The sequence below is a fragment of the Leucopleurus acutus genome, assembly GCF_964270905.1.
Source record: "Leucopleurus acutus genome assembly, chromosome: 10".
Classification (NCBI taxonomy): Eukaryota; Metazoa; Chordata; class Mammalia; order Artiodactyla; family Delphinidae; genus Leucopleurus; species Leucopleurus acutus.
This window is the reverse complement of record NC_139153.1, coordinates 67119927-67135320: the sequence shown is the minus strand read 5'-3', so window position 1 is coordinate 67135320 and position 15394 is coordinate 67119927. Positions and strand designations below refer to the sequence as shown.

At 41.3% G+C, this 15394-nt stretch overlaps 1 protein-coding gene across 3 annotated transcripts in view; it reads right to left on the bottom strand.

Annotated features, from left to right (window-relative positions):
* MAPK14 (mitogen-activated protein kinase 14) overlaps positions 1 to 15394 on the bottom strand; it is a 72833-nt gene continuing 57439 nt past the window's right edge. The window contains exons 9-13 of one of the 3 annotated variants that reach the window (XR_014326551.1): positions 14886 to 14965; positions 8181 to 8259; positions 3158 to 3331; positions 2883 to 2964; positions 1 to 2350 (exon numbers count right to left, since the gene is read on the bottom strand). Coding sequence is in view for 2 of the 3 variants with exons in the window: in XM_082849048.1 (XP_082705174.1) it covers positions 2283 to 2350; positions 3158 to 3331; positions 8181 to 8259; positions 14886 to 14965 (401 nt within the window). In the remaining variant the exon portion in view is untranslated. Of the gene's footprint in view, positions 2351 to 2882; positions 2965 to 3157; positions 3332 to 8180; positions 8260 to 10974; positions 11055 to 14885; positions 14966 to 15394 lie in introns of all 3 variants that reach the window. The other 2 variants (XM_082849048.1, XM_082849049.1) reach the window with 2 other exon arrangements.

Here is a 15394-nt window from a genome sequence, read left to right as displayed (position 1 = left end):
AATAGGCTTTATTTTAACCAGTGGTATTGTATGACATCCTATATGGCATAAATGAATACAGCCAAGTTCATGAGTACAAATAAAATAGACTTTTCCCTCATTCTCTCTTTCGTTTTCTGTTCAGAGAAGTCAGGAGATGGGAGCATTATGCTCAGAGACCAAGGAGCTCTTCCACAGGCTCCAGCTGAGTCCAGGCTCCTGGCGCGTTCAGCCTCTTAACACGTATATGGTCTCATGTGCAAAGACCTTTATGAAAAAAATATTCAGAGCAGTATTTCTGTAGGAAATCACACTAGCATTTACAACAAAACATGGCTGATAAAATTCATCCTGCTGTGGATCACGAGGATTTGAACTGCACATAAAGGAGATGAGGCCTCTGCGTTCATTTTCCTTTAAAGAGGGGGCGAATCCCGGGTGAGGTGTGATCACCATCAGCTGCCTCCTTCCTTCTCGCTCCAGTTCACGTGGGGGTCCTACCCTGTCCCTCTGGAGTGCAGGTGTCACTGCACTGTGACAGAGAAATGGAAACACCTTGGCCCCAATACAAGATTCTGTCACACAGCCAACACCGGAAGTGGCTCTACGCTTTCTTCTTTCACAAAAGGTTTAAATGTATGGGCCCTTATGTAGCACAAGATGCCTGAAATTCAGAAAATTATGAAAACAACTCTTCTCCACCCCTGAGGATATTTCATCTTTATAAAGTTGAAAATACAAAATATTAAAATAATTTGCCCTTTCTCCCCATCAAAAGGAATCATATTCTCAATGGATTCCTGCAATATAGAAAATTCTGAAACAAAATTTATTTCTCCACGAACCAAGACCAAGAAGTCAATGTTAAGCTGCCGAGAAGCCCCTTTTCCAAAGGGTGGAAAAGACACCTCGTTACTTTTTTAAAAAAAATAACCATATTTAGACAAAGATAGCAAAAGGAGTTTCTGGCCTCATGAGCTTTTATTTTTCACTTTGATTTTCAGCATTTCTTAGCATTGGTTATTGGGAGTGAAGAGAATGACTTGTTCTCCAAAGTCTGAGATATTCCTGGGACAAGCCCTGATCTTTCCTGGTTGACAGCTCCCCCAAAATAGTCTGTTGAAAACCAGATGGCAAGAATGGAAATGCTATACATCCATCTGTTCCATTTCTTCATAGTTTTCACATCAAAAGCACCTGGAGTATCACTTGTGTTCAACACAAAATAGCACTGGGGGCTGAAGAGAGGATGACATCACTTGCCCATAGCATCAGCTGAGGTGACGTGGATTCTGAACTACCCACAAGGTCTTCACTGGCAAACTTGCCTGGCACCAGGGCCTCCGGAAGAGAACAGGACGAGCAACCGTGCATGCTCAAATAGCAAGACGTGCAAAACACATCATCACTCTGCGAGGAATAAAGAGCACGCAGGAAGTACACTGAGAGCAAGAACCAGCTTCTGACTACTGGGGCCAGTACTTAAGAAACCTCTGCACTGAAGGTGGTGGGTATGCAGAGAAATGGCAACGACACCTGGGTGGGGTTGTGGGCGTGAGGGAGGAAAAGAGAGAAGCACATATACGCATGCTCACACATGGCGCCTCTGAAGGCTCCCTGGCCACTTCGGGTTCACAAGTGGCCGTCCAACAACCTGACTACTTGCCTGGCTCAGAACTTCATCCGCTGCACTCTCCTAACCAACTACACTTTCTTCTCTCCTTTTAAGGCACAGACATATTTATAGTTTCAGGTACAGCTGTTGAGTTCTGAGAATCACACTAAGCAAGTTCATCACAGACTAGTGCACAGAAGCCAGTTGGTCCTTTTTGGCTGATGCATCGCTGAGGGACAGCTCCAGGTGTGAAGCAACCAGAAGGTGTGAGCCTTCTCTCTATGCCACTGTGGGATGTGGTCAAGTCTAACCTCCACCGTCAAGGTGGGGCCACAGGAGAGGCCAAAATGGCAAAAGCATGACTGGGGTCTGGGATGTTTAATATTTTTCACTTTGCATTTAACAAACCCTACAAGATGGCAGCTCTTGCCCGCCTAGCTGACTCTCACGAACAAGAGCAAGCAGAGGCTGCCACAGAGCATCTGTCACTCCACGTAAAGTCACTGTGATAGTTTGCTCATAATCTCTTACCCTCCACAAAGTCAGACACACATAACACACACACACACCCCTTCCACCATGGAGGAAATCTTTGCAACAAGAGGCACTTGAATGATATTTGGAGAGTTCCCATGAAAAGGCCTTCCCCTCACAGTGAAGTGGGATCAACGGAACAGAAACCAGATACTCAAGACTCCATCTCTTCTTGGTCAAGGGGTGGTGGCACAAAGCTGATGACTTCATCGTAGGTCAGGCCTAGAAATTGGGAAGGAAAAGTACGACGTGAGAGTTTAGACTATGCACTTTGCTGGCAAGCACCCTAACTTCTAAGCTCTAGATCCTTCCTCCCTGTTCAGGCCGCTGGTTCGATGGGCTACTTCAAATAATTGCCTCATTGCTTGTGTGTAATATCCTAATGGAACGTGTGATTACACAGAAGTTCAAGGATACATATAAAAGAACCATTTTTCTTGTTTCTTTCATCATCTAGTGCCTCCTCTTTAAAGCTCTGGAGAAGATGCTCAAGAGTAGCAAAGCAATCCCACACGCTACAGCAACAGATAATCCTGGCTTTTGGGATTTAACTCGAGTTCTGAATTTGTGTTTTATGGAGAGGATATGAGATTGGGCATGGGAGACCTGGGTTCCATTTCTGGCTGCATCCCTAACTATGTCTAAGGTAAGAGATATGATATAAACTCTCTTCGCCCCAATTCTATCACTTGTAAAAATTCCCTATTCCCTACTTAGCTCAGAGAGATGGTATAAATGCAGAAATTCTGAGAACCTCAAAGCTCTATGCAGACGTGAGGGGCTGTGCACAAAATCAGACCAGACAGAAGCATCTCAAAGGTCCAGAGTGTCGTCATCTACAACAGACAGTTTCTATCAGAGGAACATACTCATTCTGCATTAGAGACCCTCATTACAAGTTTTAACGAGTTGGATATAACCAGAAAAAATTCCACCACCACCCCCACACAGCTTTTGGATAGTGGTTCACCTAGGAAAGATTTTTAAATCTAAGTTCTCAAGCTAGATGTTCATCCTGCTATGACTTACTTTTCCATTCATCTATAAGGAGGTCCCTGCTTTCGAAAGACTGATCGTAAGGATCAGCCACTGGTTCATCGTCAGGATCATGGTACTGGGCAAAGTAGGCATGTGCAAGGGCTTGCGCTGCTGTAATTCTCTTATCTGAGTCCAATACAAGCATCTTCTCCAGCAAGTCGACAGCTATCAGTACCACAGATTGGAAGGAAAAAAGAAGAGTTTTTAACACGTTACCAAGAATTTATGCCTTATTAAGCAAACACACAGTTTTGACCCTTCATACCCAAAGAATTCTCCAAAGTATCTGATCTAGGATATATTACTCCTTTCCTCCTTTAAACACATACATGTGTGTGCATGCTTGCATGCGTGTATGGATGTGTGAGTGGATTTTGTATTTTTTAAGAATATATTACTGGGACTTCCATGGTGGCGCAGTGGTTAAGAATCCACCTGCCACTGCAGGGGACATGGGTTCGAGCCCTGGTCCAGGAAGATCCCACATGCCACAGAGCAACTAAGCCCATGCACCAAAACTACTGAGCCTGTGCTCTAGAGCCCTCGAGCCACAACTACTGAAGCCCGCGCGCCTAGAACCCGTTCTCCGCAACAAGAGAAGCCACTGCAATGAGAAGCCCTCACGCTGCAACTAGAGAAAGCCCACGTGTGGCAATGAAGCCCCAGTGCAGCCAAAAATAAACAAATAAATAAATAAATAACCCCCCCCCCCAAAACTAGAGAATATATTAGTAAAGAAGAATTTTAAAAAGTAACAGATTGTGTTTGAACAAGCTTCTGTGGAATGTCAGTGTCAAACTGCTACCACTATGGTCAAAATGTCAGAATGAAAGTCCATAACTAAAGTAATCTACAAGAGGTAAGTAGGGCCGGTTTCTTACTGTTTTGTCCCTTCTGTTTATTTACATAAGGCAAGTGAATATTCATCTAATGGATCTAATGAACAAATTGAGGATTTTTTATGGGTGTGTGGATGAGATGTGGTATTTGGATAAAATCATTATGAGCAATTTCAGTATACAAAATAATAGGACAGTGAATAGTCATATGCCCACCACCAACAATTAACCTTCTGTATTTCTTTATCTATATATACATATATTTTTTGCCAAACCATTTAAAAATAAAATTAGAGACATGAAACTTTACCTCTAAATATTTCAGCATACAGATAGCTTCCTACACAATCATAAAACTGTTATAGCATATGACAAATATATAATTCCCAAATATCATCTAAAATCCAGTACATGTTAAAATTTCAATTACCCTAAAGTTGTTTTTTATACCTAGTTTGTTCAAACCAGGATCCAATTAAGGGCCATGCAATGCATTAGATTGAGTTTCCTTAGTCTCGAAATAATCCCCCCACTTGTAATCCCTATTTTTTCCTAACTTTGACCTGAAAATACCCACCCCCAGTTGTCTTGTGCTATCATGTACTTACACCCTTGTTTTCCTCTATTCCCTGTATTTCCTGAACCCTGTTAGATCTGAAAATTTGGTAAGAATTGGGTTATAAATATTTTTGGAAAGAATATTTCATAGGTGATGCTATGTACTTAATGGTACATTAAAGCCATTTGTCTCATTAATAATGATGCTAAAATTTGATCACTGGGTTAAAATGTTTCTTTTTTGCCCCAAGAAAGTACCCAGTGGGACACACCAGGTAAATATCAGTTTCTTTCACTTACAGCTTTCAGCATCCATTGATTTTTCCTTCCCAGCAACTAATTCATTAGGGGGTCACAAAACAGTGGGGTTTTTTTGTTTGTTTGTTTGTTTTCTAATTCTTACAAATGAGGATGTTTTGAGTTTCAGAACGGTGGCACTTGGGAGGACAAACAGTGACATTTTGACAGTTATCACTTTGGTGTAACAAAGGCATTTGAAGCTTTGCAAATTATCGATGTCTCCTTAAAGGTGGAAGGGGGCAGGGATGGGTAGTGAAGGGGAGGACTGTTTCCTGAAGAGATCCATGCTGCATACACTGGAGGATGTAAAAGACCCCTGTCCTGCAGCCTCAATTCCAGAGTAATCCAAAGGAGAAATGTGGGTTTCAGAGGACTACAGGAACAAAGTGAATATTTATGTGTCAAGTTCACACTTTAAAGCATTGGGAAAATTGCCTAGATATATATTCTTCTTCTCTACTTAGAAAGAATAATCTTATCAGGTGTTGTTTGGGTCATATGATGAGTCTTTGCCACCCCCAGGGTAAAAAGAACCATGTCCTTATAACCAATACCTTGATAAAAAATAAGATCAAGGTTAAGAAAAAGATTCCTCTAAGATCTTGACAGACACAAATACACACACTCCATCAAAGGGCAATTTAAGTTTTACTTCATGTTTTGAGGCTAATGGTGAAACCTGAAGTCAGTAATGGACAAAATAGAGCTGTCAATATTTACACTGTTAGTATATTCCTTCTCGGTTAACATGCTGGGCACAAGTTCCTGGTCAGTAACACCATGTTCTGCCTGCAAGAAGAGACTCCATATGACATCACTGGGCAGTGGACTGATAGGTCTGTTTAAATTTTGAGAACTGCAGTGCTGAGCAGCAGATGGCTCAAAGCCTCCTTCAACTCACTAGCAGCCTGCAGTACTAAGTGGTATCCAGTTCTTTTGAATGCTTAAATGTCATGATTCCAGAGAAGGGGGACACCTATCAGGATAGATGTGACCCAAATAAGCTGCTGGGACACACACATATTCCCCCTTCCTCGGAAAAATGAATTAACAAATCTCTTTGAGTCAGCCATCAGGAAGTCAAACAGTAAGCATTGCCATGTCAAAATGTGAGCTGATATGATGAAAAACTCATAACAGAATGACAGACAGGGGAGCGACCAGCATACAACATAATTTCCCAACATCCTACAGTACTATGACTCAAAGAGAGCTTCTCACAGACCCTTGAACTAGATAACACAGTATAAACAAATCATACAAAGCCAACCACAGCATACCAGGGCAGATGCAAACCCAAGCCAACCCCGGCAGAGTTCTGTATACCCCTGATGAGTTTGTAGATTTTTTTCTTCGATGTGAGAGTGATCCAGCTGAGATCTGACATACTCTCCGTCTCAAAGGCCGACATGGACTCATCTATAGCTGCCTAATACTTGAAAGAGTGCGAGCATCTCTGCTATTGTAAGAATTATCACAGTAACACTAAACTGCTCTCAAACAATCACTGTGGATGAAGTACTTAAAAAAGTAAAGCCACTTAGCCTTCACTCCAACTTCTAAAGAGGCTGTTATGGGTGTCAGCTCTCAGAAGGATAAAACTAAACCTGAAGCCCGGTTGCTGGGCCCTTAAGCAGAGGGATGACCAAAACTGAGATTTAAAAACATACTACTAAGGGACTTCCCTGGTGGCGCAGTGGTTAAGAAGAATCCGCCTACCAATGCAGGGGACACGGGTTCAAGCCCTGGCCCGGGAAGATCCCACATGCCGCGGAGCAACTAAGCCCGTGCACCACAACTACTGAGCCTGTGTTCTAGAGCCCGCGAGCTGCTACTACTGAGCCCGTGCGCCGCAACTACTGAAGCCTGCGCGCCTAGAGACCGTGCTCTGCAACAGGAGAAGCCACCAAAATGAGAAGCCCATGCACCACAACAAAGAGTAGCCCCCGCTCGCCACAACTAGAGAAAGCAAGCACGCAGCAACGAAGACCCAACACAGCCAAAAATAAATAAATAAATAAAATTTAAAAACAACAACAACCAAAAAACATACTACTAAGATACAATCTTCAGAAAAGTAAGAAGGTTGATTGTACTATTATCACTGCATTGCTCCCCTCCTGTCATAGAGAGGTCCTGGTCTGATTTTTCTGTGTCTGTCATTAAATAGCACTGCCCTCTGTCTTCTCCTAGAGTCAGGGAATTAGAGCCTCAGGCAATAACACTTTTGGGGACCAAAAAAAGTACACATCAGCCCCTGGTTTTAAGGAACAAAGCAACTCTTTTTTTTTTAGCCAAGGCAGTACACATCCTGCAGCTGCCACTGTTACGTCCCTTTGCCAAAGATCCTGGAAGTGATGGTGGCAGGAAGGAATATGGAGCCATTCCTTAAAGTCTGGGGTGGCAAATTAGCTTCGCAAAGAGAGAATGGTTAAGTCTCTAAGGGCAAAAGAAGAAGAGGGGGAGGGAAAAGTACCTGAGGATGATGGGACCTGTAGGTAGAGCAGGGCACACTGCAGGGAGCGCCTGGGTGGGTCTACTAACCACCATCTGTGCTTTGGTTGTTTTCTCCCTCAGTGAGGGACACCACAGAACAACAGCAGTGGGCTTCCCTGGTGGTGCAGTGGTTAAGAATCCGCCTGCCAATGCAGGGGACACGGGTTCGAGCCCTGGTACGGGAAGATCCCACATGCCGTGGAGCAACTAAGCCCATGCGCCACAACTACTGAGCCCACGTGCCACAACTACTGAGGCTGCATGCCACAACTACTGAAGCCTGCGGGCCTAGAGCTCATGCTCCACAATAAGAGAGGCCATCGCAATGAGAAGCCTGCACTCTGAAACGAAGAGCAGCCCCCGCTCGCTGCAACTAGAGAAAGCCCACGTACAGCAACGAAGACCCAACACAGCCAAAATAAATTAAATAAATAAATACATAAATAAATCTATTAAAAAAAAAAAAACCCAACAGCAGTGGTGAACGACTCACAGGCTTTTCTCTGTTCCTCTTTCTTCCTGTATCCCTCAATCTGTTCTCCTAGCGTTCCCATTACTTCCTCTCCTTTCCTCACTGTCCCAGCCTATTTCCCCATTCAAATTCTGTGATCATATAAATATATAAGCATGTCATGAGACTGAAAAAAAAAACCTGATAATACAAACACGGATAATAAATGGCATTATTTACCTCCTTCCAAGATTTAATTAATGGTATTTAGTCAAAAGGAAAAACTCTTCTTCAAATACCTAACTTATGTCATAACCAATATTGAATATACTGATATTGAATCCATTAGATGAGGATATGGTCAACTTACCCAAGGGATTGGCACCAATAAATACATTTGCAAAGTTCATCTTTGGCATCTGGGTCAAAGACTGAATGTAGTTTCTTGCCTGTAAAACAGAGGGTTTTCAAAATGGCTTTGTTCAGTATTGTTGCTGCTCTCAAAGAGTCTGGGTCCTGTCAAAGAACGAGTGTTAACTGACAGGGTCTGCTAGCTTCAATGTTTATGAATATCACTGACATTCTTTAAATACTTCTCTCTTACTGCCAACCTAACCTCCTTATTTACGATCAGCACCTTTATTTACTCCTGCTATCACTCACAGTTAAATTTCAAGTGAACAAAAATGCGAACCAATTAAGTTCCCTCTCATTAGCATTCTGGTCACAGGATCAGAAGTTTAAAAAGATATCTAAGGGCTTCCCTGGTGGCGCAGTGGTTGAGAGTCCGCCTGCCGATGCAGGGGAAGCTGGTTCGTGACCCGGTCTGGGAAGATCCCACATGCCGCGGAGCGGCTGGGCCCATGAGCCATGGCCGCTGAGCCTGCACGTCCGGAGCCTGTGCTCCGCAACGGGAGAGGTCACAGCAGTGAGAGGCCCGCGTACCACACACACACAAAAAAAGATATCTAAGAAGTAGACCTTTCTGAGACAGCCTTCCTAAAAAAGCTGCAGTTGGCATAGGGATTGGTATTCCCAAGGAAAGTCTAGGATCAACTGTCTTTTGATGGTGCTGATCTCAGCAGGTACTCTTAGTATATGAAAAGGGTATCAGTACTAAGCCTTGCTAACAAAATATTCATGGTGACAAGAAAGTAACCATAAGCGTTATATATATTATTCTAAGAGGTTCAAACACATTTTAAAAATACTAAACCAATTTAGTAAGAGTAATAAAGAATAGTGGATAAGTTACACAGCCTAGGCAGAAATCCTTCCCCTACCACCTATAAGATACATCTTCTTGGGCAAGTCTTAACTAGCATATCAATAACCTCATCTGTAAAATATTAGTATTACTATTAGATATTAGTATTTGGCTTGCCTATACCATATGGTTATTGTGATACTCAAGCAAGATAAGACTCATGAGAGCTTCCAACTAAAATTTTGACACACAAAAATTTATATACCAATATAGGTTTTATAAGTTTGATCCTTGGGGTGGGACAGGCCTGAGTTTGAATCTTGACTTTACCACTTTGGGTAAATTACTTATTCTCTTCTAAGTCTTCAGTTCTTCATCTATAAAACAGGGTTAATAACAGTGCCTACCTCACAGGGCTGGAGTGAGGACTAGCGATAACAAAGCAGTACCTCCTTAGCGTGGTACCTGGTTCAGAGGCAGAGCTCAAATTAAACATTAGCTGCTATCACTGTTGCCTTTAGAAAGGAAAGCCTGACAATTTCTGGACTTCATTCTAAGGAACTTAAGGTGCTAATAAATACTTTCAAGGACGGACAGCTCTAATCAAGGCAAAGCCAAACACTGGTCTTGAGAATTATCATATAAACACAAATGTAACTCATAAATGTGTGCTTCAGATATTAGGTATTAAAGTAAGTTTATGACCTTCTCTGTTTCAAAGAATAAATCCCACTATCAGTCCATCTGAGTAGCTGAGGTAAAACTTCTTTAAAGGTATGCATTATAGTTATGTATGTACGTATATACACACACATACAAGGTGAGGAAAAGTTCTAGCTGCTAGGGCAACTTCACCTTTTTAAAATTTATATATATATATAAATTATATCTATAATATTAATACATATAATACAATATTATGTTATTTTCAGGTATATAACAGTGATTCAAATTTTTATAGATTATATTCCATTTAGAGTTATTTATAAAATATTGGCTGTATTTCCTGTGCTGTATAACCTATCCTTGTAGCTTATTTATTTTATACATGGTAGTTTGTACCTCTTAATAACTTCACATTCTTAGTCCTTGTATGCAGAGCAAGCAGGAGAGGCCCACTTTTTGAAAAGCAGCTGAGACTCTGATTTGAAAAGAAAGCTCTAGGAATTGAATTATCGACATGCCTGTTATCCCTTCCTACTTGAGCATGTAGATAAAAGAATGAAGGGAAAAGAGTTAAGAGACCTGTCTCATGCAGAGAACAATCTTCCCTATAATAAGCTAAATAAAAAGACTACCTGAATAAAGCTGTGTTGCCAACCTGATTCCCAAAAAGATTAAGGGCACCTTAGAAAGAAGTGCCCCAATCATCTCTGATGATAAAACCAGAGTTAGATTAAGTAGCATTGGTAGAAAAGGCACCTAACCCTATCTAAGTGTTCAAATTTATTTTATATTATTTGCATATCTTCTTTTAAATATAGTCCTTACTAGCATTAGACATTTTTTTAGGTTTGTTTGTTTTTTCTTTTTAAATGAAGACTCTTCTTTTGGTCATTAAAAAAATGGATGAATAGGAAAGGATGTTAATGGCCTTCAGTAAATACACCTCCAGCTGAAAATCATTAGATGGTAGCATACCCTGACTGTAGGCATAGAATCCTAGGAAAACACGAACTTCCTCTTGAGCACTCAATTCATAAAACTCAAATATAAAAGTAACATCATTTTCTAAGTACAAGCCTGTAAATTATATTCTCAGTTCACAGGATTGGGTGACGTTTTATCCCAAATGTCAACATTCTGTAATAGCACATAGGCAGTCTTTGCCTTAGTAGCCCTCAAGGCACATGCAAGCATTCAGTGACATTGAAAACTGTGTTGGTTATACAGTGGCAATAAAATGAGAATGTGGCCCTCTGAATTAGATATCCCTGCACAGTCTATTTGTTCTCACCTCATGGCTTGGCATCCTGTTAATGAGATAAGCAGGGGGAGTCCCCGTCAGACGCATAATCTGCTGAAGCTGGTTAATATCTTAGATGCCTAGTCAAGGGCATTGTTAAGCATACAATGCGAGAAATAACTTTCAACTCAAGTTTTAAAAAAGGCCAAAAAGCCACCCCCAAACAAACAAATAGCCTACTTCCACCCATCCCACCCACCCCAGGCCAGAGCCCAAGGCTGCACGTGAAATCATGCTTCTGTGAATGGCATGAGAGTTAGTAGGCATGTGGCCGTGACCGGCCATGTGGAGAAGAAAAACTTTCTTTTGGTTTTAGCATCATCTTTAACATTAAATATTTAGGCTCCCTGGAAAGAGACTGCCCCTTGGATCCAGGATGCCAGCCAGAGAACTGTTTTCAAGTACTGATAGCCAAAACGTGTTTGCTTGTGGGGTAAATGGATTCAGAAAAGTTTGACTCAACTTTGGATATAATAAAATGTCCAATATATCCATTTAAGGTAGAGGTTAAATTTTTGTGGCACAGGTTCAGGTGATTCTCCAAAATACCACCCCTCCTAAGGTAAGACCAAGGTGGTATGTGGGTTGATAAGCAGTGCCAAGTTTCAAAGACAGTAGTTAGTGATACATTTAAAATACATGCCACAAACACACAATGGGAAGTGACAGGGAGATGGGGGGGGAAGTTAGAAGCTAATGGCAGAGACAAAACAGAAGTCACAAGCTGCTGACAGTATTACAGCATGCCACAATGATTTCTCCCACAAGTCTCTTTAACAGGTGAACAGACTGACTTTTGCTTAAAAACATCCTGGAGGAAGTTGGCAAAACACTCTGCAAGTATCTGACAAAGGCAGAACTATGAGGCCTTCCAAACGTATGCACACGTAGGTAAGTTGTACTCTAAACTTCTCTCATTTAGCTGTCCCATCAATTTTAACACAAACACTACAAGAATTGTTAGTTTATCATGTGTTGCTTATTAAAGTAGAGTGATGGGATTTTTAAAATCCTCAACACAATTCAATAAAAGCCTTTTCATATTCCCTGTGCTGTTATCTATTAATTCTCTCCTTCTGTTGTAGCATAATTTTCAATAAGTACCTGAATCAAGTAATTTCACTTCTTTGTGGCTTCCCTCAATGATTTTTCCACTTTAGCTCATCCTCTGAACTCAGATTCCCTAGTGGTCAGATTACTACAAACACATGTTCAAGGCTGGCTGTTAGGAAAGAGCTGGGGCCATGAGCTCCACCCTGCCGTTCATGCTCCCTGGCCCAAAGACAGAAGCCAGCAAATTCAAAAGGTGGTATGAAGTTCTTTTAACATTCTCAATAAAGTTTAGATTTACCTCTAAATAAATTACATAACAAACTACTTTGCATGCCAAGAGAAAGAACAAAAGGGGGTCAATAAGTAAACCAGCAATAGGAATACCAGCTGGGTTTTAAATGTTAAAATCCTGTCACCTCTCTCTTCTTTCTTGTGAACAATAACTTGGCCTGCACATTTTCTGTTTTTTTTTTTTTTGTCTCCTTTAGTCAAATAGGTTATTGTATCCCCTTTTTGTCGGGAAGTTAGGAAGAAAATATTTCCAGAGAAAAATGTGAGAGTGAGTCAGTGAAAGGGCTTTTGCTTTCTTAATATGATTTTTTTTTTTGTCCTTTCACTGATTACTACAGGTAGTGGGTCACCAACAAAAAAAATTCCCTCTCCTTACATCCATCGTGACCCATTTATCCCCTTTCTCATGGCACATGCTAACTTGTTCTCAGTCAGCCCATCTATCACTGCACTCTCTTACTCAGAATGTCCTATTATTTATTGACTGAATTCCATCAATCAATAAATAATGGCATCACTTCTTCACTACTTTTCAGGAGTAACGAAAATAGCCATTGGCTTTCTCTGTTTACTACATTCCTCCACTAATGAATTTTTCTTTTCACTTTGAAAAGCTTTAAACCATTTTATTCACCTGGCTTTGTTATTTATGCATCATGTGTTCCACAAATCATGTGCTTCTAAGATAAACTAGTACTTGAACAGTATCACTAACATCAAATTAATCTTGTGTACCCTTTTCAATGTTTAAATTACTTTTATGCACTAGTCGTAACTATGCAGGAGAAAAAAACACCATTTTCTTATTTCTATACTCAATACAATATTACTTAAGTTCTGTATTCTGATACTCAATTTTATTATGCCGAACTCTATACTAGAGCTGTTGAAATGTATGATGTGCCCTATATCACATAAGATAAAGACATTTCATTATTAGGTCAGGCACTTAGTGTTGTTTCTTTCTTAAAAAAAAAAAAAGATGGATTAATGACAGGTAAACATGATCATTTTACCCACACTTTTTCTTTTAGAAATTCTTGTGACTAACAGCACGTACCTATAGGGCAGATGGCTGAGGGTGGGCGAGAAGACTTGAGAAAGAGCTGCTAGTGGCCACCCCCAGACAGGGAATGCATTTGCTATCTCAGTCTCATGAGCACTATTCATTAATAAACGGAGTTCCTCCCCAACCCCACTCCCTTGCCCCATGTCCTCTCTATTAGCCAATCTTTCTAAGCAAATGCATTTAAGACAAAAAAGCACCATCCTCTCTAAACATCATCCCATATCTTTGATTCACTCCAACCCAGCTTTCTGCATTTCATAAAGCAAAAGGAAACACTCCTTCAGGCTGACACTGTGGTTGATAACTCTGACAATGACTTTCAAAACAGTGTGCAATCATGAGATTAAAGTTTAGAACACATTATCAGAACATCTGGGATGTATGCTCAGCTCTGTCAAGTGACTCAGTGCGTGACTTGGGCAAGTCACAGTCTTTCTGTGCTTTTGCTTCCTCATCTTAAATGAAACAAATTAAAAGCCTGCCTCTGGCTACCCAGCAGTCTTTCCAATTGGGCAAAGGGACCCCTTCAGTCAGAAACGCTGGGAGGAGAATCCAGAAAGGCACAACTGGAACTTGGCTCCACAGCTCTTTTTCCCTTTTATCCAACTGCCTGGCAGCAGACAGAAGGGAAAGGGGAGAAAGACTGGGCTTTCATGATTTCTCTCACGCGTCTGGCCCAAGAAACTGACCAACAGCAGGAAATGAGAGCCAAAGTAAGCCAGAGTCATATTCCCATGGCTTCTCTCTAAATGCCTGCTTAGAAGCAGGAAGGCATTAGCTCCAAAGCTTTTTCTCAGGTTACTCAAACTTGTAATTACAAAGGCAGGCTGTGGGAGAAGGATTTACAACCCCACTCCTGTGTTATCTGAGGTGTCAGGAGTGGGGCTGTTACCTCTGATGGTCTGGAGACTGGGTAGAGAGGGACCCCTGTGGGGGATAGACACCTTACACAAGATGTGCGAATTGTCTATTCTAAAATAATAAAAAGAAAGTAACTTCTGGAAAAGGGCAAGCGAGTGCAGATAATGCACATTTCCTTCTTTTAGTGATAAAGCTAGACTAATACATGGTGAGGCTCATGCTCTGAGGATAAACACTAACCCAAAAGTGAAAGGAGCCCTTGAGTATATGTGAAACTGAGAAAGACGAAGTCAGGGCTGGAGAGTGGAGACAACAAGTTTTCCATTAATCTCTTGGAATGAATTAGAATCTCACATCTCATTTACTGGCATACTACTGCCCAATACAAGCTCCTATGCTCTAGTATTACATACCCAGATAGAGAGAAAACAAAACACACCCATGCATGTGAGCAGGCACGTACACACAGACACACACACAGACACACACACACACCCTTCATCTCGGAAGTCAGCACACAAAGGGCATATGTGCTTACAAACATACCCGGGTCAAAGTACAGACTGACAGAAGGGAAGTGCAGAGGCTCCCAACAGGGCAGATTATTACAATCAAAGCAACAACTCACAGACTCTGAGGAGATTTTCTTCAAAAGCTCAGCCCCTGGGGTTCCAACGAGTCTTAAAATGAGCTTCAACTGATCAATATCTAATGGTGGACTATAAAGGAAAATGTTGGGACAAAATAAAAATGAAAAACAAACAACAAACAAAACAAAACAAACAAAATACCCCAATAACAAAAATTAAAAACCCCAAACCAAGCCAAAATGGTGAATTCATCTAGGTCAAGCCTTCTGTAGGATGGTCACTTCAAGTAGAACATGCTCCTCCTGTACAAAGATTCAAAATGCGACCACACACATATCCAACTTATATTCATTTTATGCTTCTGTCAACATCCCCTATCAGTAAAGTGAAGCGACTATAGCTGGGTACTTAGATGCCAAAGACAGCATGTGAAAACACAAAAGCATCACTCAGTCCATATGCTCAGCCCACACCTACCTCCTTACCTTCCACCAAAGCACCAGTAGCCAGTCAAGCAAAGAGCACCGGTCAGCAGAAGGTCACAGAG